This window comes from Anser anser (assembly GCF_964211835.1).
Source record: "Anser anser genome assembly, chromosome: 9".
In the NCBI taxonomy this organism is placed as follows: Eukaryota; Metazoa; Chordata; class Aves; order Anseriformes; family Anatidae; genus Anser; species Anser anser.
The window spans coordinates 626335-647281 of NC_139729.1; the positions used below are offsets into that span (position 1 = coordinate 626335).

At 48.8% G+C, this 20947-nt stretch overlaps 1 protein-coding gene and 1 long non-coding RNA gene across 3 annotated transcripts; both read right to left on the reverse strand.

Annotated features, from left to right (window-relative positions):
* Positions 1-12671: 12671 nt before the first annotated feature.
* On the reverse strand, positions 12672-14640 carry LOC310904015 (uncharacterized protein C6orf52). Its single transcript, XM_083848163.1, has 3 exons — positions 14451-14640; positions 13879-13924; positions 12672-13060 (listed from the first exon to the last, which is right to left on the reverse strand). The coding sequence occupies exons 1-3, from the start codon at positions 14508-14510 to the stop codon at positions 12924-12926; spliced, it is 243 nt and encodes an 80-aa protein (XP_083704289.1). The 5' UTR covers positions 14511-14640; the 3' UTR covers positions 12672-12923.
* A 911-nt stretch (positions 14641-15551) lies between these two features.
* On the reverse strand, positions 15552-20702 carry LOC310904026. 2 transcript variants are annotated; one of them, XR_014587985.1, is made up of 4 exons: positions 20161-20202; positions 19362-19556; positions 18499-18847; positions 15552-15748 (listed from the first exon to the last, which is right to left on the reverse strand). It is a non-coding gene; the product is annotated as an uncharacterized lncRNA (long non-coding RNA). The 2 variants fall into 2 exon arrangements; XR_014587986.1 differs by having other exon boundaries at positions 15556-15748; positions 19362-20702.
* Between the last annotated feature and the right edge of the window lie 245 nt (positions 20703-20947).

Here is a 20947-nt window from a genome sequence, read left to right on the forward strand (position 1 = left end):
TGCAGTGCATCCCCAGTAGTGCCAGTGCACTCTCTGGACTAACTGAACTGCATCCCCAATTGATCCAGTGCACTCTCTGGACTCACCGCACTGCATCCAGAGTGGTGCCAGTGCAGTCGCTGGACTCACTGCAGTGCATCCCCAGTGGTGCCAGTGCACTCTGTGGACTCACTGTACTGCATCCAGAGTGGTGCCAGTGCACTCTCTGGACTCACTGCATTGCATTCCCAGTGGTGCCAGTGCACTCTCTGGACTCACTGCATTGCATTCCCAGTGGTGCCAGTGCACTCTCTGGACTCACTGCAGTGCATCCCCAGTGGTGCCAGTGCACTCTCTGGACTCACTGCTCTGCATCCCCAGTGGTGCCAGTGCACTCTCTGGACTCACTGCTCTTCATCCCCAGTGGTGCCAGTGCACTCTGTGGACTCACCGCACTGCATCCAGAGTGGTGCCAGTGCACTCTCCGGACTCACTGCAGTGCATCCCCAGTGGTGCCAGTGCACTCTCTGGACTAACTGAACTGCATCCCCAATTGATCCAGTGCACTCTCTGGACTCACTGCAGTGCATCCCCAGTGGTGCCATTGCACTCTCTGGAGTCACTGCAGTGCATCCCCAGTGGTGCCAGTGTACTCTCTGGACTCACAGCACTGCATCCCCAGTGGTGCCAGTGCACTCTCTGTAGTCATTGCGCTGCATCCCCAGTGGTACCAGTGCACTCTCTGGACTCACTGCACTGCATCCCCAGTGGGGCCAGTGCACTCTCAGGAGTCATTTCAGTGCATCCCCAGTGGTGCTAGTGCACTCTATGGACTCACTGCACTGCATCCCCAGTGGTGCCAGTGCACTCTCTGGACTCACTGCAGTGCATCCCCAGTGGTGCCAATGCACTCTCTGGACTCACTGCACTGCATCCCCAAGGTGCCAGTGCACTCTCTGCACTCACTACACTGCATCCCCAGTGGTGCCAGTGCACTCTCTGGACTCACTGCACTGCATCCCCAGTGGTGCCAGTGCACTCTCTGGACTCACAGCAGTGCATTCCCAGTGGTGCCAGTGCACTCTCTGGACTCACTGCACTGCATCCCCAGTGGTGCCAGTGCACTATCTGGACTCACTGCACTGCATCCCCAGTGGTGCCAGTGCACTCTCTGGACTCACTGCACTGCATCCCCAGTGGTGCCAGTGCACTCTCTGGACTCACTGCAGTGCATCCCCAGTGGTGCCAGTGCACTCTCTGGACTAATTGCACTGCATCCCCAGTGGTGCCAGTGCACTCTCTGGAGTCTCTGCAGTGCATCCCCAGTGGTGCCAGTGCACTCTGTGGACTCACTGTACTGCATCCCCAGTGGTGCCAGTGCACTCTCTGGACTCACTGCAGTACATCCCCAATGGTGCCAGTGCACTCTCTGCACTCACTGCAGTGCATCCCCAGTGGTGCCAGTGCACTCTCTGGACTCACTGCAGTGCATCCCCAGTGGTGCCAGTTCACTCTCTGGAGTCACTGTACTGCATCCCCAGTGGTGCCAGTGCACTCTCTGGACTCACTGAACTGCATACCCAGTGGTGCCAGTGCACTCTCTGGACTCACTGCACTGCATCCCCAGTGGTGCCAGTGCACTCTCTGGACTCACTGCACTGCATCCCCAGTGGTGCCAGTGCACTCTGTGGACTCACTGTACTGCATCCACAGTGGTGCCAGTGCACTCTCTGGACTCACCGCACTGCATCCAGAGTGGTGCCAGTGCACTCTCTAGAGTCACTGCAGTGCATCCCCAGTGGTGCCAGTGCACTCTCTGGACTCACTGCACTGCATCCCCAGTGCTGACAGTGCACTCTCTGGAGTCACTGCAGTGCATCCCCAGTGGTGCCAGTGCACTCTCTGGACTCACTGCACTGCATCCCCAGTGGTGCCAGTGCACTCTCTGGACTCACCGCACTGCATCCAGGGTGGTGCCAGTGCACTCTCTGGACTCACTGCAGTGCATCCCCCGTGGTGCCAGTGCACTCTCTGGAGTCACTGCACTGCATCCCCAGTGGTGCCAGTGCACTCTCTGGACTCACTGCACTGCATCCCCAGTGGTGCCAGTGCACTCTCTGGACTCACTGCACTGCATCCCCAGTGGTGCCAGTGCACTCTCTGGACTCACTGCAGTGCATCACCAGTGGTGCCAGTGCACTCTCTGCACTCACTGCACTGCATCCCCAGTGGTGCCAGTGCACTCTCTGGACTCACTGCACTGCATCCCCAGTGGTGCCAGTGCACTCTCTGGACTCCCTGCACTGCATCCCCAGTGGTGCCAGTGCACTCTCTGGACTCAGTGCAGTGCATCACCAGTGGTGCCAGTGCACTCTCTGGACTCACTGCAGTGCATCCCCACTGGTGCCAGTGCACTCTCTGGACTCACTGCACTGCATCCCCACTGGTGCCAGTGCACTCTCTGGAGTCTCTGCAGTGCATCCCCAGTGGTGCCAGTGCACTCTGTGGACTCACTGTACTGCATCCCCAGTGGTGCCAGTGCACTCTCTGGACTCACAGCACTGCATCCCCAGTGGTGCCATTGCACTCTCTGGACTCACTGCAGTACATCCCCAATTGTGCCAGTGTACTCTCTGCACTCACTGCAGTGCATCCCCAGTGGTGCCAGTGCACTCTCTGGACTCACTGCAGTGCATCCCCAGTGGTGCCAGTGCACTCTCTGGAGTCTCTGCAGTGCATCCCCAGTGGTGCCAGTGCACTCTCTGGACTCACTGCACTGCATCCCCAGTGGTGCCACTGCACTCTCTGGACTAACTGCAGTGCATCCCCAGTGGTGCCAGTGCACTCTCTGGACTCACTGCACTGCATCCCCAGTGGTGCCAGTGCACTCTCTGGAGTCACTGCAGTGCATCCCCAGTGGTGCCAGTGCACTCTGTGGACTCACTGTACTGCATCCCCAGTGGTGCCAGTGCACTCTCTGGACTCACCGCACTGCATCCAGAGTGGTGCCAGTGCACTCTCTGGACTCACCGCACTGCATCCAGAGTGGTGCCAGTGCACTCTCTAGAGTCACTGCAGTGCATCCCCAGTGGTGCCAGTGCACTCTCTGGACTCACTGCACTGCATCCCCAGTGGTGCCAGGGCACTCTCTGGACTCACTGCACTGCATCACCAGTGGTGCCAATGCGCTCTCTGGAGTCACTGCAGTGCTTCCCCAGTGGTGCCAGTGCACTCTCTGGAGTCTCTGCAGTGCATCTCCAGTGGTGCCAGGGCACTCTCTAGAGTCACTGCACTGCATCCCCAGTGGTGCCAGTGCACTCTGTGGACTCACTGTACTGCATCCCCAGTGGTGCCAGTGCACTCTCTGGACTCACTGCACTGCATCCCCAGTGGTGCCAGTGCACTCTCTGGACTCACTGCAGTACATCCCCAATGGTGCCAGTGTACTCTCTGCACTCACTGCACTGCATCCCCAGTGGTGCCAGTGCACTCTCTGGACTCACTGCAGTGCATCCCCAGTGGTGCCAGTTCACTCTCTGGAGTCACTGCAGTGCATCCCCAGTGGTGCCAGTGCACTCTCTGGACTCACTGCAGTGCATCCCCAGTGGTGCCAGTGCACTCTCTGGAGTCACTGCACTGCATCCCCAGTGGTGCCAGTGCACTCTCTGGACTCACTGCACTGCATCCCCAGTGGTGCCAGTGCACTCTCTGGAGGCACTGCAGTGCATCCCCAGTGGTGCCAGTGCACTCTGTGGACTCACTGTACTGCATCCCCAGGGTGCCAGTGCACTCTCTGGACTCACCGCACTGCATCCAGAGTGGTACCAGTGCGCTCTCTGGAGTCACTGCAGTGCTTCCCCAGTGGTGCCAGTGCACTCTCTGGACTCATTGCACTGCATCCCCAGTGGTGCCGGTACACTCTCTAGAGTCACTGCAGTGCATCCCCAGTGGTGCCAGTGCACTCTCTGGAGTCTCTGCAGTGCATCTCCAGTGGTGCCAGGGCACTCTCTAGAGTCACTGCACTGCATCCCCAGTGGTGCCAGTGCACTCTCTGGACTCACTGCACTGCATCCCCAGTGGTGCCAGTGCACTCTGTGGACTCACTGTACTGCATCCACAGTGGTGCCAGTGCACTCTCTGGACTCACCGCACTGCATCCAGAGTGGTGCCAGTGCACTCTCTAGAGTCACTGCAGTGCATCCCCAGTGGTGCCAGTGCACTCTCTGGACTCACTGCACTGCATCCCCAGTGCTGACAGTGCACTCTCTGGAGTCACTGCAGTGCATCCCCAGTGGTGCCAGTGCACTCTCTGGACTCACTGCACTGCATCCCCAGTGGTGCCAGTGCACTCTCTGGACTCACCGCACTGCATCCAGGGTGGTGCCAGTGCACTCTCTGGACTCACTGCAGTGCATCCCCCGTGGTGCCAGTGCACTCTCTGGAGTCACTGCACTGCATCCCCAGTGGTGCCAGTGCACTCTCTGGACTCACTGCACTGCATCCCCAGTGGTGCCAGTGCACTCTCTGGACTCACTGCACTGCATCCCCAGTGGTGCCAGTGCACTCTCTGGACTCACTGCAGTGCATCACCAGTGGTGCCAGTGCACTCTCTGCACTCACTGCACTGCATCCCCAGTGGTGCCAGTGCACTCTCTGGACTCACTGCACTGCATCCCCAGTGGTGCCAGTGCACTCTCTGGACTCCCTGCACTGCATCCCCAGTGGTGCCAGTGCACTCTCTGGACTCAGTGCAGTGCATCCCCAGTGGTGCCAGTGCACTCTCTGGACTCACTGCAGTGCATCCCCACTGGTGCCAGTGCACTCTCTGGACTCACTGCACTGCATCCCCACTGGTGCCAGTGCACTCTCTGGAGTCTCTGCAGTGCATCCCCAGTGGTGCCAGTGCACTCTGTGGACTCACTGTACTGCATCCCCAGTGGTGCCAGTGCACTCTCTGGACTCACAGCACTGCATCCCCAGTGGTGCCATTGCACTCTCTGGACTCACTGCAGTACATCCCCAATTGTGCCAGTGTACTCTCTGCACTCACTGCAGTGCATCCCCAGTGGTGCCAGTGCACTCTCTGGACTCACTGCAGTGCATCCCCAGTGGTGCCAGTGCACTCTCTGGAGTCTCTGCAGTGCATCCCCAGTGGTGCCAGTGCACTCTCTGGACTCACTGCACTGCATCCCCAGTGGTGCCACTGCACTCTCTGGACTAACTGAACTGCATCCCCAATTGATCCAGTGCACTCTCTGGACTCACTGCACTGCATCCCCAGTGGTGCCAGTGCACTCTCTGGAGTCACTGCAGTGCATCCCCAGTGGTGCCAGTGCACTCTGTGGACTCACTGTACTGCATCCCCAGTGGTGCCAGTGCACTCTCTGGACTCACCGCACTGCATCCAGAGTGGTGCCAGTGCACTCTCTGGACTCACCGCACTGCATCCAGAGTGGTGCCAGTGCACTCTCTAGAGTCACTGCAGTGCATCCCCAGTGGTGCCAGTGCACTCTCTGGACTCACTGCACTGCATCCCCAGTGGTGCCAGGGCACTCTCTGGACTCACTGCACTGCATCACCAGTGGTGCCAATGCGCTCTCTGGAGTCACTGCAGTGCTTCCCCAGTGGTGCCAGTGCACTCTCTGGAGTCTCTGCAGTGCATCTCCAGTGGTGCCAGGGCACTCTCTAGAGTCACTGCACTGCATCCCCAGTGGTGCCAGTGCACTCTGTGGACTCACTGTACTGCATCCCCAGTGGTGCCAGTGCACTCTCTGGACTCACTGCACTGCATCCCCAGTGGTGCCAGTGCACTCTCTGGACTCACTGCAGTACATCCCCAATGGTGCCAGTGTACTCTCTGCACTCACTGCACTGCATCCCCAGTGGTGCCAGTGCACTCTCTGGACTCACTGCAGTGCATCCCCAGTGGTGCCAGTTCACTCTCTGGAGTCACTGCAGTGCATCCCCAGTGGTGCCAGTGCACTCTCTGGACTCACTGCAGTGCATCCCCAGTGGTGCCAGTGCACTCTCTGGAGTCACTGCACTGCATCCCCAGTGGTGCCAGTGCACTCTCTGGACTCACTGCACTGCATCCCCAGTGGTGCCAGTGCACTCTCTGGAGGCACTGCAGTGCATCCCCAGTGGTGTCAGTGCACTCTGTGGACTCACTGTACTGCATCCCCAGGGTGCCAGTGCACTCTCTGGACTCACCGCACTGCATCCAGAGTGGTACCAGTGCGCTCTCTGGAGTCACTGCAGTGCTTCCCCAGTGGTGCCAGTGCACTCTCTGGACTCATTGCACTGCATCCCCAGTGGTGCCGGTACACTCTCTAGAGTCACTGCAGTGCATCCCCAGTGGTGCCAGTGCACTCTCTGGAGTCTCTGCAGTGCATCTCCAGTGGTGCCAGGGCACTCTCTGGACTCACTGCACTGCATCCACAGTGGTGCCAGGGCACTCTCTGGACTCACTGCACTGCATCCCCAGTGGTGCCAGTGCACTCTGTGGACTCACTGTACTGCATCCCCAGTGGTGCCAGTGCACTCTCTGGACTCACTGCAGTGCATCCCCAGTGGTGCCAGTGCACTCTCTGTAGTCATTGCGCTGCATCCCCAGTGGTGCCAGGGCACTCTCTGGACTCACTGCACTGCATCACCAGTGGTGCCAATGCGCTCTCTGGAGTCACTGCAGTGCTTCCCCAGTGGTGCCAGTGCACTCTCTGGAGTCTCTGCAGTGCATCTCCAGTGGTGCCAGGGCACTCTCTAGAGTCACTGCACTGCATCCCCAGTGGTGCCAGTGCACTCTGTGGACTCACTGTACTGCATCCCCAGTGGTGCCAGTGCACTCTCTGGACTCACTGCACTGCATCCCCAGTGGTGCCAGTGCACTCTCTGGACTCACTGCAGTACATCCCCAATGGTGCCAGTGTACTCTCTGCACTCACTGCACTGCATCCCCAGTGGTGCCAGTGCACTCTCTGGACTCACTGCAGTGCATCCCCAGTGGTGCCAGTTCACTCTCTGGAGTCACTGCAGTGCATCCCCAGTGGTGCCAGGGCACTCTCTGGACTCACTGCAGTGCATCCCCAGTGGTGCCAGTGCACTCTCTGGAGTCACTGCACTGCATCCCCAGTGGTGCCAGTGCACTCTCTGGACTCACTGCACTGCATCCCCAGTGGTGCCAGTGCACTCTCTGGAGGCACTGCAGTGCATCCCCAGTGGTGCCAGTGCACTCTGTGGACTCACTGTACTGCATCCCCAGGGTGCCAGTGCACTCTCTGGACTCACCGCACTGCATCCAGAGTGGTACCAGTGCGCTCTCTGGAGTCACTGCAGTGCTTCCCCAGTGGTGCCAGTGCACTCTCTGGACTCATTGCACTGCATCCCCAGTGGTGCCGGTACACTCTCTAGAGTCACTGCAGTGCATCCCCAGTGGTGCCAGTGCACTCTCTGGAGTCTCTGCAGTGCATCTCCAGTGGTGCCAGGGCACTCTCTGGACTCACTGCACTGCATCCCCAGTGGTGCCAGGGCACTCTCTGGACTCACTGCAGTGCATCCCCAGTGGTGCCAGTGCACTCTGTGGACTCACTGTACTGCATCCCCAGTGGTGCCAGTGCACTCTCTGGACTTACTGCAGTGCATCCCCAGTGGTGCCAGTTCACTCTCTGGAGTCACTGCAGTGCATCCCCAGTGGTGCCAGTGCACTCTCTGGACTCACTGCACTGCATCCCCAGTGGTGCCAGTGCACTCTCTGGAGTCACTGCACTGCATCCCCAGTGGTGTCAGTGCACTCTCTGGACTCACTGCACTGCATCCCCAGTGGTGCCAGTGCACTCTCTGGAGGCACTGCAGTGCATCCCCAGTGGTGCCAGTGCACTCTGTGGACTCACTGTACTGCATCCCCAGGGTGCCAGTGCACTCTCTGGACTCACCGCACTGCATCCAGAGTGGTGCCAGTGCAGTCGCTGGACTCACTGCACTGCATCCCAAGTGGTGCCAGTGCACTCTCTGGACTCACTGCAGTGCATCCCCAGTGGTGCCAGTGCACTCTCTGGAGTCATTGCGCTGCATCCCCAGTGGTGCCAGTGCAATCTCTGGACTCACTGCAGTGCATCCCCAGTGGGGCCAGTGCACTCTCTGGACTCACTGCAGTGCATCCCCAGTGGTGCCAGTGCACTCTCTGGACTCACTGCACTGCATCCCCAGTGGTGCCAGTGCACTCTCTGGACTCACTGCAGTGCATCCGCAGTGGTGCCAATTCACTCTCTGGACTCACTGCACTGCATCCCCAAGGTGCAAGTGCACTCTCTGGACTCACTACACTGCATCCCCAGTGGTGCTAGTGCACTCTCTGGAGGCACTGCAGTGCATCCCCAGTGGTGCCAGTGCACTCTGTGGACTCACTGTACTGCATCCCCAGGGTGCCAGTGCACTCTCTGGACTCACTGCACTGCATCCAGAGTGGTGCCAGTGCAGTCTCTGGACTCACTGCACTGCATCCCCAGTGGTGCCAGTGCACTCTCTGGACTCACTGCAGTGCATCCCCAGTGGTGCCAGTGCACTCTCTGGACTCACTGCACTGCATCCCCAGTGGTGCCAGTGCACTATCTGGACTCACTGCACTGCATCCCCAGTGCTGACAGTGCATTCTCTAGACTCACTGCACTGCATCCCCAGTGGTGCCAGTGCACTCTCTGGACTCACTGCAGTGCATCCCCAGAGGTGCCAGTGCACTCTCTGGACTCACTGCACTGCATCCCCAGTGGTGCCAGTGCACTCTCTGGACTCACTGCACTGCAACCCCAGTGGTGCCAGTGCACTCTGTGGACTCACTGTACTGCATCCCCAGTGGTGCCAGTGCACTCTCTGGACTCACTGCAATACATCCCCAATGGTGCCAGTGTACTCTCTGCACTCACTGCAGTGCATCCCCAGTGGTGCCAGTGCACTCTCTGGACTAACTGAACTGCATCCCCAATTGATCCAGTGCACTCTCTGGACTAACTGAACTGCATCCCCAATTGATCCAGTGCACTCTCTGGAGTCACTGCACTGCATCCCCAGTGGTGCCAGTGCACTCTCTGGAGTCACTGCAGTGCATCACCAGTGGTGCCAGTGCACTCTGTGGACTCACTGTACTGCATCCACAGTGGTGCCAGTGCACTCTCTGGACTCACTGCACTGCATTCCCAGTGGTGCCAGTGCACTCTCTGGACTCACTGCACTGCATCCCCACTGGTGCCTTTGCACTCTCTGGTCTCACTGCACTGCATCCCCATAAGTTCAAACGCTGCTTTATTTATTTATTTAAATGCCATTTTTCTTATTTAGAAGGATTTCCATAGGGTGACAGGCCTTTAATGACACTCACGACTCAGAAACATTTGCCGATGCAGTCAAACGGTGTCTATTAACGCGATGCACTGAAGTTAATTGGTATTAAAAATGAGCCAAAACGAAAGGCAAGTATCTGCGTGTCCAGCAGAATGACAGCGATCATCACCATTTGATCAACCTTCCCTGTGAGGTCTATCTGCAAGTTACTTTGAGGTAGTGCTAGAAAGAAGCGGTTAGTCCAGAGCATCCCTGCAAAAAGAAACATCCACGGCTTAAGTACCATTTACTCTTTTGGTATCCTTTTAAGTACTTTTTACCCGTTTCGGACTCCTGCCTTTTCCCGGCTCACTGATGACAGCATTAGTAGCCCCTCAAGCTACTGTCCTACAGCCTTTCCCATCAGTGAAGAGATAGGAAAAACCCCACTACTTCTTGGAAGAGAAAACCAGCAGGTTTTTGAATAAAAGCACTCTCTGTTGCAGCTAGGTACAACGAAAAGAGTTTATGAAATCATTACGGGACATTCTTGTAGAAAACTTCCTCAAGCTTGGAAGAAAAAAAAACATTTCAGCTAAGTAAAACAGAAAATAACTGGAAGAAGTGAAGTCTGGTGGTGTTGGAAAAGTTGCTTCAAAGACTTGTTTAATTAAAAAGAAGGAAAAAAGCAAGTTCCTACTGCAATCCCATCTTTGTCAAACTGATGGCGGGCACCAGTACGATGTGTTCAGCTAACACAGGCTGGAAGTTGTAACTGCAGCTGTGAAGTTTACCCAGTAAAAAGACTCCGCAAAGCATTCTAGCAGTTCCGATGCAATCACTGCTTCCTGAATTTGTGACTCACGGTTAACACGGCAGTACAGGAAGAAGTCTGGCATTCACTGTGCTCTTACGGTAAAGAATCTGCACTGCGCACACCGTCCCAAGCCAGGTATGCGCTCCTAACAGGAAAGGACGATAGGCTGATAAGTCTCAGCAGAGGGAAAAAGACATCAGAGAACTACTTTATAACAGCAGCACGCGGGCTGCAACCAACGTTCTCTTCCTCTCATCATTTTCATTTCTGTGGACTCCAAGAGAATACACTCCCAACATTTTTCAGCTCTGGAGAACAAACAGCCCAACCAATCTCATTCACTGAACTACAAAACTGGTATTTTCGCTATCTAGTCCGGAAAAGGAGGCGCACGTCTCTAACGTACAGTGTAGAGACTTTGTTAATAGGCAAAGTCTGCATAAAATAGGTGGCCACAGCCTGATTTTCTGACGTTCAGGGCCTTGGGTCACACACCACCACAGCATCAGACTTAATGAAGTCACCAATCTATGTGGGCCTCTCGTTACACAGGTCACATGTTATGGACCAACCTCTCAAAGGCCAAAAACCAGCACTGATACTGCCGGGCCAACACACATCTGTAGCATCCCATTTCTGGGTGACAACACAATGAATGTTTCCACAAAGTACTCGATGCAACCTAACTACTGTGTTTGGTGATGCAAAGCAAGCCGTGTCAAAGCAGCGTAGCACCCAGGCACATTCCTGGAAGATGTTTTGCTGCTCACGTTGAAGAAAATAGATAAAAAAATCCTGTGCAGTTTGCACTTCTGAGCTCAAGTACCACAGCTATGCACTACAATTGAAGTGGCATCAAAGCTTGTAAGGTTTTGAAGCTTCAGCACTGCCATCCAAATTCAAGGAGGCTGCATCTATTATCTTGAATTTGCCCCAGCTCAGTCCCCTGAAACAATTCCATAGACACGTACAAGCAACCCTTTTCCCACCCAGATTCTTTGCTTCATCTATTGCACCTCTACCTTGTGTCATATTCTTATTAATCTGCCCCTCAAAAGACTCCCTGGCTCACACAAAGAAGCAACCCAACAAATCCCTGTTCCCAGCCACGTTGCTTTCATGCTTTGGGAAGAGTTAACTGCAACAGCTCTAACTGTGATGCCACCTCACCCCCTCCACCTATGTGAGGTTCTTTGCCTTCTGTCTCCTCCTACGTGTACACCTGCACTAGAACCAGGAAGAATGTGCTTCCTACAATACTCCAAGAGCCTCTTCTGTTTCAGGATGTCATCATTTCAATTCAGGACTGAAAGTATTCCTAGCAAAAACCCAACAGCTAATAGCTAACAGAAGCAGTTGCTGGTGATCAGCTACAAGTAACCTGGAAGTACTGAGGAGTCACAAAAGAGAATTTGCATTACATTTAAGAACAGCATGCAGCTTAGGACCACTGCTTTCACTGACTACACTAAGCCATAAAAAAGAATTGGATTCTTACCTGCCATCACAGCAATTATGGTTTATGTTGCCCCCAAAACACACATGGCAGTACCAGAACTGTGTCAACTAGCTTTAACAGCTTCCCCAGCTATTAAGTACAGTAATTTCTGCTTCCTTTTTTTTCTTGGAGGAATATTCTTTTGTTTCCAGCCTCACTTACTTATTATACACACTGTTAATTAGCAACTATTTCTCCATACTCATAGGGTTATGGAGTCCCTATGACTGGAAAAGACTCTGTACCCTTCAAGATAAAGAACAGCATAAAGGCAGCAACTCGCAAGACTGCTCTAGCTTAAAGCAAAGCTTTCCTCATTGCTCTCATCTCCTTTGACTTGAGTACTGTCATCCTTCTACCAGAGCTTTAAAAACTTCATTACCACGAATGAAGGAAGACCAGAGCAATCAGAGAGGGTAGCAGAGGGTATAACTTAAGGAGCTGTTACTAGGATTTTTTTGTTGTTCCTGGTGGACTATTTTTCTCCTTGCCAGCAAGGAGGGAAAACCAGCAAGTTGTTTTCTCCAAGATTTTTTTTTTTTTTAGGTTTAAGAACACGGATTATGTTGTAGCAATTTCTTCGCTGTAAAACGTCAGCTGAGAAGTCTAACAGTAAGAAGGGCAAGGGAAAACTGAATGCTGATGCAGAGAGTGCCAGCAGACATCATCCTCATTCCATGGGATGTTTGTAGCTATGGCAGTTGAAGTCTACACTTCCATATGCTTAACATACCCTATTTATAAGCCAATTTTAGCTGACCTAGCATGTATCAGTAGTACAGTTAGAGCCAGCAGCCTGCAGGAAAAAGTGGGCACAGGTGTTTCCATAGCAAGGCCTGTGAGTGTCTCCCATACATACTTCCAGTCTAAGCAAGCACATGAAAGGCTTGGCTTGTCGCTTACCTAAGGAACCAGGAAAACAAGGGGAAGCTAGATTTTGCTTGTGTCCTAATGCCCATATAAAAATAAAGACAGATGAAATACCCTTACTACCTTGTTAAATTCCATAAGCCGGAAGAGAACATGCTGCACACAGGTACAAGTAAAATCCCTTGCTGGCAGGTTTGCAGAAACAAATTTTTTATTTACACAGGCAAGTCTATCTTTAGACCCCATTTACCTCTTTACATTTCTCGAATATTTACATGACTTCATGATGCTCCAAGAAGGGAGTGATGAACAAAAAGATTACAGAAACTGTCAAAAGCATAGCAAAAAAACCCCAACCTATCATTGTGCTTTAAAACTTATGAGCTAGAATAATGTAGAAGAAATGTAGTTTTAGCACTTTGGTCCTAACGGTCATGCTCTAGAAGACACTTAAATAGCAGAGGGGATTTCAGAAGTGACCGTATCCAGAGGTTGCCAGTGACAATTCATGAGTGAATCGTAGAGTTCTTCGCTTGTCTCCGTGAATTGTCTGTTCATTTCATCAACATCCAAGTAGAGCTGTGGATCTGAAAATAAAAGCCTGGTAAGTCCAAGTATCAAATCTGAGGCATGCACACAAAAAAACTTCATGTGAAATGGCTAATAAAATGTATTTTAAGCTAAGTGTAATAAGCTATTAGATCTACTAATTTTAGTGAGGTATTTAGTCCTCTAAAATTTTGAGCCTCACAACTCCAACTTTTGGGAATTTGTATATTAGAAGGCTGGGACTAGAACTGTCTTTCAAGATAAAGACAAAGACAATGTTTAAGATAGTAAAGATAACGTTTACGGATAATCAGCCATGAAACCCTCCCAAGAGTCATTTAATTCACTTCTACGGCAATACACGTTACATAGGATAGTTTCTAAACACTAACACAAAATGCCTCCACGTGAGGAACTTTGCAAACCTTCCAGGACACAAATATGTTTTGTACCGTATTTGTAAGTGCAAGCTGAATCCTCCTTTTGGAATCTGCAACATAAGCTTTTACCTCAGGGTGGAGAACAAAGCTTTTGCATATTACTGAGTTTCTAATATAAAATCTGTTTAGCGGAACCAATACAAAGAACAAAATTCTGTCTTAGACCATTTTCAAATGGGAATGAAGGCACAGGTACAAGAAACCTGCTGCGAAGCATTGACAGTGTCCCGTTTTACTTGATGCGGTCAGTGTATGCTGTATCAGCTTTAAAACCCCAGCTGATTGCAGATCAACCCCACAGAGGTTTGACCTCAGCTGAACTTTCAAGATGTTCTTCATCCAGTAGAGGTTGGCTTGTATTGTTAAAAGGCACAAGGATGGCTAAACTCAAGTGACAATGATAGAACCCTTATTACCGTCAGTAATTAGGTCATCACCGATTGCAGTCATAACTGAAGATTCCTGAAAGACAGAAAAGGCTAAGTTTAATCATAACTCATTTCAGAAAGCATCACAGATTCAAAGTGCTGCAGTCTCAACCCATTCCTTCTTCCTACAACTACAAGGATAGATGGCATTTTATCTACTTATTTTTAGAAGAAAGCCAATATTACAGTACAGGTTGGAAGGGACCTCCGGAGGTCACAACTAATACATTGACCACGATAAGACCACTTACAACAACTGTTTAATTTGCTTTAAGCAAAGCAAATCAGAAGAACAGGAACAGAAGAAGCGTACGCAATTATGTTGTCAAAACCATTCTTTGGTATGCGTGAACAAATAATGGTGTATAAATCACTAATTCTATGGATTTACTATTTAAGCACTTAAATACAAACACCTCTGAATGGAATCTGCTCTTTTAACTTCACACTAAGCAGAAAGCATGTTTTCAACTTCGGATTCTTTTTGCTGATTCACACAAATCTGTACAACATATTATCTGTGAAATATTTTCTTTACAGCAAGCGTGCACTATCTTTACCTCAAAAACAGCTGGAGCCATTAAAGAATCTCCTAAAGAGCAGTCTCCAACAGCTTGCATTCTGTCATAGGGAGCATAGGAGCTGTAGTTGTAGTCAGCGTAAGCATCGTAACTCCGCTGCGAGTAGTAGTTCTGGTAATCTTGGCAATAAGCATTATAGTTGTATGACTGGTACCGCTGCAATTCTGCTTTCAGTCTGAAACATGAGAAGTTGCATACAGTCAGAGAACAAGAGACTGTAAACCCAGTTCTGAACTTAAACAATTTGTCAGCTTACATACTTCAAAACTTAAAAGGAAGCTTTCCTAAACAGTCACCTAAGTGACAGCTTAAGTCACAGCTCAAAACCTCATTTCTATAGAAGCAAGCATCCTCACCTTTGCCAATACCAGAAGGAATTGTTCTCATGGATTAACTCCAGAGCCTTGACATGGTTACCTGTACACATCAAGTATTTTTAGCGTTGGCATAAGCAAGCTGCTGCTAAGTCTCTGTGCTTTGCTAAAGACTGATTTAAGACCAGAGACATTTATCAAGCACAGCTGCTTTAAAGATGCAGTCTTAACCCTTCTATCTTTTGTTTGGTTAATTAATAGATCTTATTTCCAGAAAGAAGTGAATGGAGTCAGATTATCCATTTCCATTGGTTCTTAAGAAGAAAGGGCCTGCTGATTAGATTTCACTACTTCCCCTTTCAAGATTTTCTCAGGGGCAGCTTCAGACTAATGACAAGAACCAAGACAAGTGCTATCTGTACTAAAACTGAGGTACACTGCATAAAGAACATTCAGATAACCCAGCTGCATATTCAAAAAAAACCGCTGTTTAGACTTGTCTTCACTGATTCTGTACAGGCAGACCTCCTGTGTTTGCAGTGCCCAGTTTCTCTGACTTGAATTGGGGATGCAGAGAAGTGAGTTCTATGCTTTTGGGGAAGAATACAAGCTGAAGGCATTCTGAAATAGCTTCCAAACTCAGCAAACATGAGGGACAAACTAATCCAATGGCTGGGTATTTCAATGCTAAGAGAGCACGGTACTCAGCCATTCAGAAAAGTATTACTGATGTGTATTTTAATACCTACATTTGTTTCAATACTGCAAAGCTACACAAGTTCTAATAAAGAGGTAATCCATTGTCTTGTTACTGTAGTAAACAAACAGAAGATACATCATCTTAGGTCTTCTGCTTCCAACTGCACTCTTCCTACATACAGTTGTGTAGGGAAGGAAAATCTGAAAATACTGTTGACGTTCTTCTGGATAGCCGAAGCAAGAAAACATGTTTGTGGCTTATTCCTGTTTTCAAAATAAAACAATATTAATTTAATCAAAAAATTTTGGCAAAGAAGTTTGGACAGTGCTCTCTTGGAGAAGAGCATTTCCATTCTAAAGCAGAAGGAGGCAACATTTGCAGAATTATGCTAGGTAAACAGAAACAGAAGTGTCATTTTTTACTATTTAACAGAACACACAAGCTAACCTCATGAACATACTGAAATTGTTTATATGAAGTCCTGTTTTGTCAGTATCCTGAATCAAAGTTCATCAAATTTGGTATCAATTCTTTAACCGTTCAGAGACCTGAATTGCCTTAAATAAGTGATAGAACTGAGCCGGTAGAGTAAGAAACCCTCTCAGGAAGTGCTAAGCTTTAAACTCCCCATTGCCCTAAGCTCATGAAAAGCAAAGAATAGCATTCTAAACCTGTTCTAGTAATAACGCCTTTGGCTTTCTCCCTGCGTTCCCATTTTTCCCCCCCACTTCTTTCCTGTCAACCCACTGTAAAACTAGTTATGTGCTTCTCTCAAACTAGAGGGAAAGCTCTAAGAACAAGAACTCCCTAGCATATAAAACCACTTGTTGTCCCTTCTACCTTATGCAGGCCCAAACCTGAAAATATTTACCAATGCATTCAGCTTTGCTACTGTTGAGAAACAAGGCTGGTTACAATGGCAGCTAAGCCCAAGTTGCGCTGTCTGGCTAGACTTAACAGTTGGATTCCCCCAGCCATCCTGAAGCAGGTTGATGAATCCAGGGAGTCAAAACATAGGACTTCTGCATTTCTGGTTTTGTAGACTGCATCCTGTGTACAGCCACTACAGCAAGGGCCACAGACTTTCCAAAGGCAGAGCTACAAGAATCTGATTATTTAGAATAACTGTATCAATGCACAACTCCTTGGTTACCTTTTAGAAATTCCTATGCTCAGCCGGATTCCTTTTCCCCCCAGACCTGGTGCGTTCTGGCAGTCTTGCAGTGCCCTCATCTGATCACCTTGCTCACCAAATCTGACATAGGCATACCCTCTACTATTTTCAAAAGGGAGAAAACCAATTCTGGTATGCATAACAGTTACAAAGCTAACGAATTCAGTTTCTGTCTTCTACAAAAAACAGAAGATAGCAGCTACTATAGCTTCTATTACTTAAGCAACCTCTCTGGCATGTGCACGTGCACAGAAAAGGCTTTCACCAAATTAAAAAACTTGGGCCAGAAGCAAAAAGCTTATTCCTTGGTAGCATTAAGATGCAACTCACTGAGAGCCAGCAAAACAATACATTTTAAGTGCTCTCTGCGTAAGTAATCAGATTCCATATTTCTGCATATACAGCAGTTAATCAGTTAGCACTAACCCACTCCTTTTGGAGCCACAAACTTTATTGGTCACAAACACCAAGAGCTGGCTGTAATTATCTGAACCAGTATTAACCGGTACCTCTGAACTCTTCAAACAAAAATATCTTTCAGGTGCTCTTAGAAGAACAACATCAATTGCCTGCAACAATTTGATGGCTTTGCTAAACGGAGCACTGAAAAGCACAGTGGTACAGTTTCTTTTGTAGCCTGTTCAGAAATTATAGCCCCGTGCCTACAGCTTCAAATCAGGCCAAGCTTACCAGCCCAACTCTTACAGCTTAAGTTCACTGCACTCGAATGCCTTCAAGACGTGCTTTTAGGAGCCATGGAGAAGAACCCTCTGGTAAGACCACCATTATAAAGTACTGAGTGTTGTTTTACACTTAAAATAGAACTATCTGTTACAGTCATTCATCAGCTTTCCCTAGGCTGCTGCTCTCTCACTACTGAATGTGATCCTGCTCTCAGTTTCCCACTAACTTTTTCCCCCAGCGTTTATGGCCTCTTTTCATCTATGACACTTTTAAGGGACTACACCGTGTTGAAAAATGCTGGTTAACATTTCCTTTTACACAAGGTGCCTCATCGAATTTTCCTGACTAAACCAAACCCCAGAACCTTAACTAGAAGAGGAAGCACACAAACACACACGCCTCCCTGGCCACCATATCTCCCCAAAACATATCTGTTCAGTAACAGACCAACTGTAAGAATACTGCGATTAAAATCAGTATAGCTCTATACACTGCTTTTGTTCGGGATTACTAGCTAATGTCCTTCCCCTCACCCCTTCTGGAATTAATACTGAATTCTGTACTCCAAAACGCGGTTCTTAAGTCATACAAATGACATTTAACAATCAGAATTTTTCCACACAGTGATCCTCAATAAAAACTTCAATCCTCTACTGCAGTCTTTCAACAAATTAAAGGAATACAAAACTGGCTAATAACTGTTCAGTGATTTTTGGACCTTTGTAGCACTAGAGTAACAGCAGTACACTCTGCAGCATAGTTGCAAGTACGTGGGAATAAGATACTCTCTCTCATCTCTTTTTTTCTCTGAAAAGTGTGAGGCCTCTATTTCACCCTACTAAAGATTTTACCACCAACTGTACTGCTAGCATTGAGACACTACAACTTCTGTGCTTGTATGAGATGCAGGACAGGTTCCTTAAGGTGTCGCAATTTTTTGTCTAAACCTAGTGTTGAGATCAAAAAAGGGATTGCTACTAATTGCGTACGTATCAATAACCAGGACAGAAGACATGCTGCATATAGGAATTAAACTTTTTCTAAAGCTCTAGTACATGAACATATCAAATCCCGCAGATTTTTTCTAGTATGGTTTCAGAGGTCTTACTTGATGGACATAAGCGCACAAGTGAAGACAAAAGATACTCTGTTTACCTGAAGTACTGGTTTGGACCCCAAATGGAAAAGCTGGCTTTGCTTGCTCAGGTTCCTTCTCTGATGGTTTAACGAAACTGAAGTTGAACATAGGTTTTGCTGTGCTCTCTTCTTTTGTACGCTCGGACTTCCCAACTGAAAAGCTAGGCTGTGTCTTTGACTCTTCAGTGTCAGCTTTCTTTCCAAACACTAACGGAGCAGCAGTAGTGACAGAATCCTGCTTCTCTTCTGTCCTTCCCAAAGTAAACTGTGAGGCAGCTGCAGACTCTGCACCTGAACACTCTGAGTGAACACCGAATGTAAATGATGGCAAGGCAGCATTTTGTGGACGCAGTCGCAGTACCAAAACCTGCAGAAATAAGTGAATGTCAAGTCCGTAACCCACGGTGTATCTGCAGTACATGAAGGTTTGAACTACATTCTAGTCCTGATCTTTCCAGTCAAAACTGTTTAAAAAACAACCCACCAAACAGTAAAACAAACAAGAAAACCCCATGCTTCCTCTCTACATAAAACTTTTCACAATTGTGTTTTCTGCCCACCACCTGGCTTTAAAAAGTATACGAACTTCTTTGAAAGATCATGTTTTTAGTCTGAACTCCAAATGAACAACGTGTAGGGCATGTAAAGAACAAGCACGTCATTAATGAAAGCTTTTCTCTAAAAAGGATAAACTTATTCTTGGGGAAAAGTGTGGAAACAGATGTTATCTAGGCAATATTCCTACAGGAAAAACGAATAATTTTGCCACACCTCAAAGGAAAAAATAATTGTGCTTAACAGGTAAGAAAATAAAAAAAATCAGAGCAAACCAAAAAATAAATCACAGAATATGCATCCTCGTTTTAATCATTAAGGATTACCTTTGAGCTCTGCTTTGGTGCTTGGCTTTGCACTTTCACAGGCTACACACTTCGTGGCCTCTGCTTTGTTTTGAACCAAGCAGGTCTCCCAATCCCAGCTTCCTTCAGGCTTCTTGAATTTGTCTAAATCCAGAAATTCTCCAGAAGGAGCAGAAAATGCAGATGCACTGCTACTGGTCACAGGTGTTGGACCCTCTGTGAGACAAACAAGACAGTTAACCATCCTGTTTGAACATGAACTATAAAATGAACATTAACTTTTAAATTTGATTTGTCAAATCCCACAGAAATGTTCAAAACTACTCCGCAACTCCCCCCCCGCCCCTGAAAAAAATAAAAGCCACCAAAAACCCACAAAGAAACAAACAAACAAACAAAAAAACCAGAGTGGAACTCAAAGCTTCCAAACAACACACAACTCTGTTCAGCACACAAGCTTCTGCTGCTGTTGACGACAGTGTAACCTCCATAAAGAGGCCTGACAGGTGCCTTTTAAAAAAAAGGTGCCTTTTAAGAGAGAAGCAGAAGATAACGCTTCAAATTCAAAACCGGAAAGACAAGAATGGCTCTTCCCTTCCACAGCACACGCAGAAAACTTTTATCCTAGTATTACTTGCATCGCTCTTCCTCTTGACAAGTGCAACGTAACCGTGCAATTCACTGCACCATGGTCACAGTAAACCCCTCATTTCCAAAATTCCTCCTTGCAATGGCAAGAGCCTCAGACAAAGATGCCGACTGACCGCTCAGAGGTTGGAAGTCCAAGAGAATCAACTCTGTCTGAAATCCATTATCTTACCTCATGAAATTTCAGTCTTACCGCACAGGATGATTACAAAAGCCTGGTCTAGTCCATCTTAATTTGTTTCTTCCACGATATATTCGCACAGGTGTTTTTCGATGTAATGGCATGTTAAATGACATTTAGAGTCAAAGTTAAAATTAGAATCATATTTTAAAAACAATACAACCACGCTCAAAATCAATTACGGTCACACACAATGGGAAACAACCCAGTACTGCCCTGAAGAAGTTACCCAGCGGGTCACTCGCTTTCTTGAAGCCTACCACTGACCTTCATAGGCATCTCTCTGCTTTAGCTTAAGACTAGTTAAGACTACACTGTCTTGAAATCTGGCTTCACATCTCCCCTCAATTACATACAAACGGTGAGTAGAGGCATTTTGGACACATTCTGTAATTTTTTTTACTTATTTTTTGAAAGCGAAAAACACTAATTTTTAACTCTTTCTATGGAGTTGTTATTTTCGCCAGTGAAAAATCACTATGTTGTTTTTAAATTAAGTCACTCACTTCAGCCATCTTCCCTCACCAGCTGCAAAGCCGGGGGTATCTGCATTGATCCAGCTCCGTACTAATACATTTCACAATCAGTTCAATTTATGCGACAGGCTGGAACCTGGGCTGAGACCTCTGAAGTGCCTGTAAACCAATCCTGCAGACAGCCGCTAATCCATCAACCGTACCTGGGAATCGTGTTGCTTAAAATATTCCATATATGCAACGTACTTTTATTCTGTACAAGATTCACAGAGGCTAGGATGGAAACAACAGGAAAAAAAGGA

Excerpts from the sequence above, each read along its gene's own strand:
- LOC310904015 (XM_083848163.1), bottom strand. The coding sequence starts at position 14,510 with ATGCAAGCTGTTGGAGACTGCTCTTTAGGAGATTCTTTAATGGCTCCA. Across the intron at positions 13,925-14,450 it reads TGGCTCCAGCTGTTTTTGAG|GAATCTTCAGTTATGACTGC; the intron begins GTAAAGATAGTG and ends TCTGTCTTTCAG. Across the intron at positions 13,061-13,878 it reads TGATGACCTAATTACTGACG|ATCCACAGCTCTACTTGGAT; the intron begins GTAATAAGGGTT and ends TTTTATTTTCAG.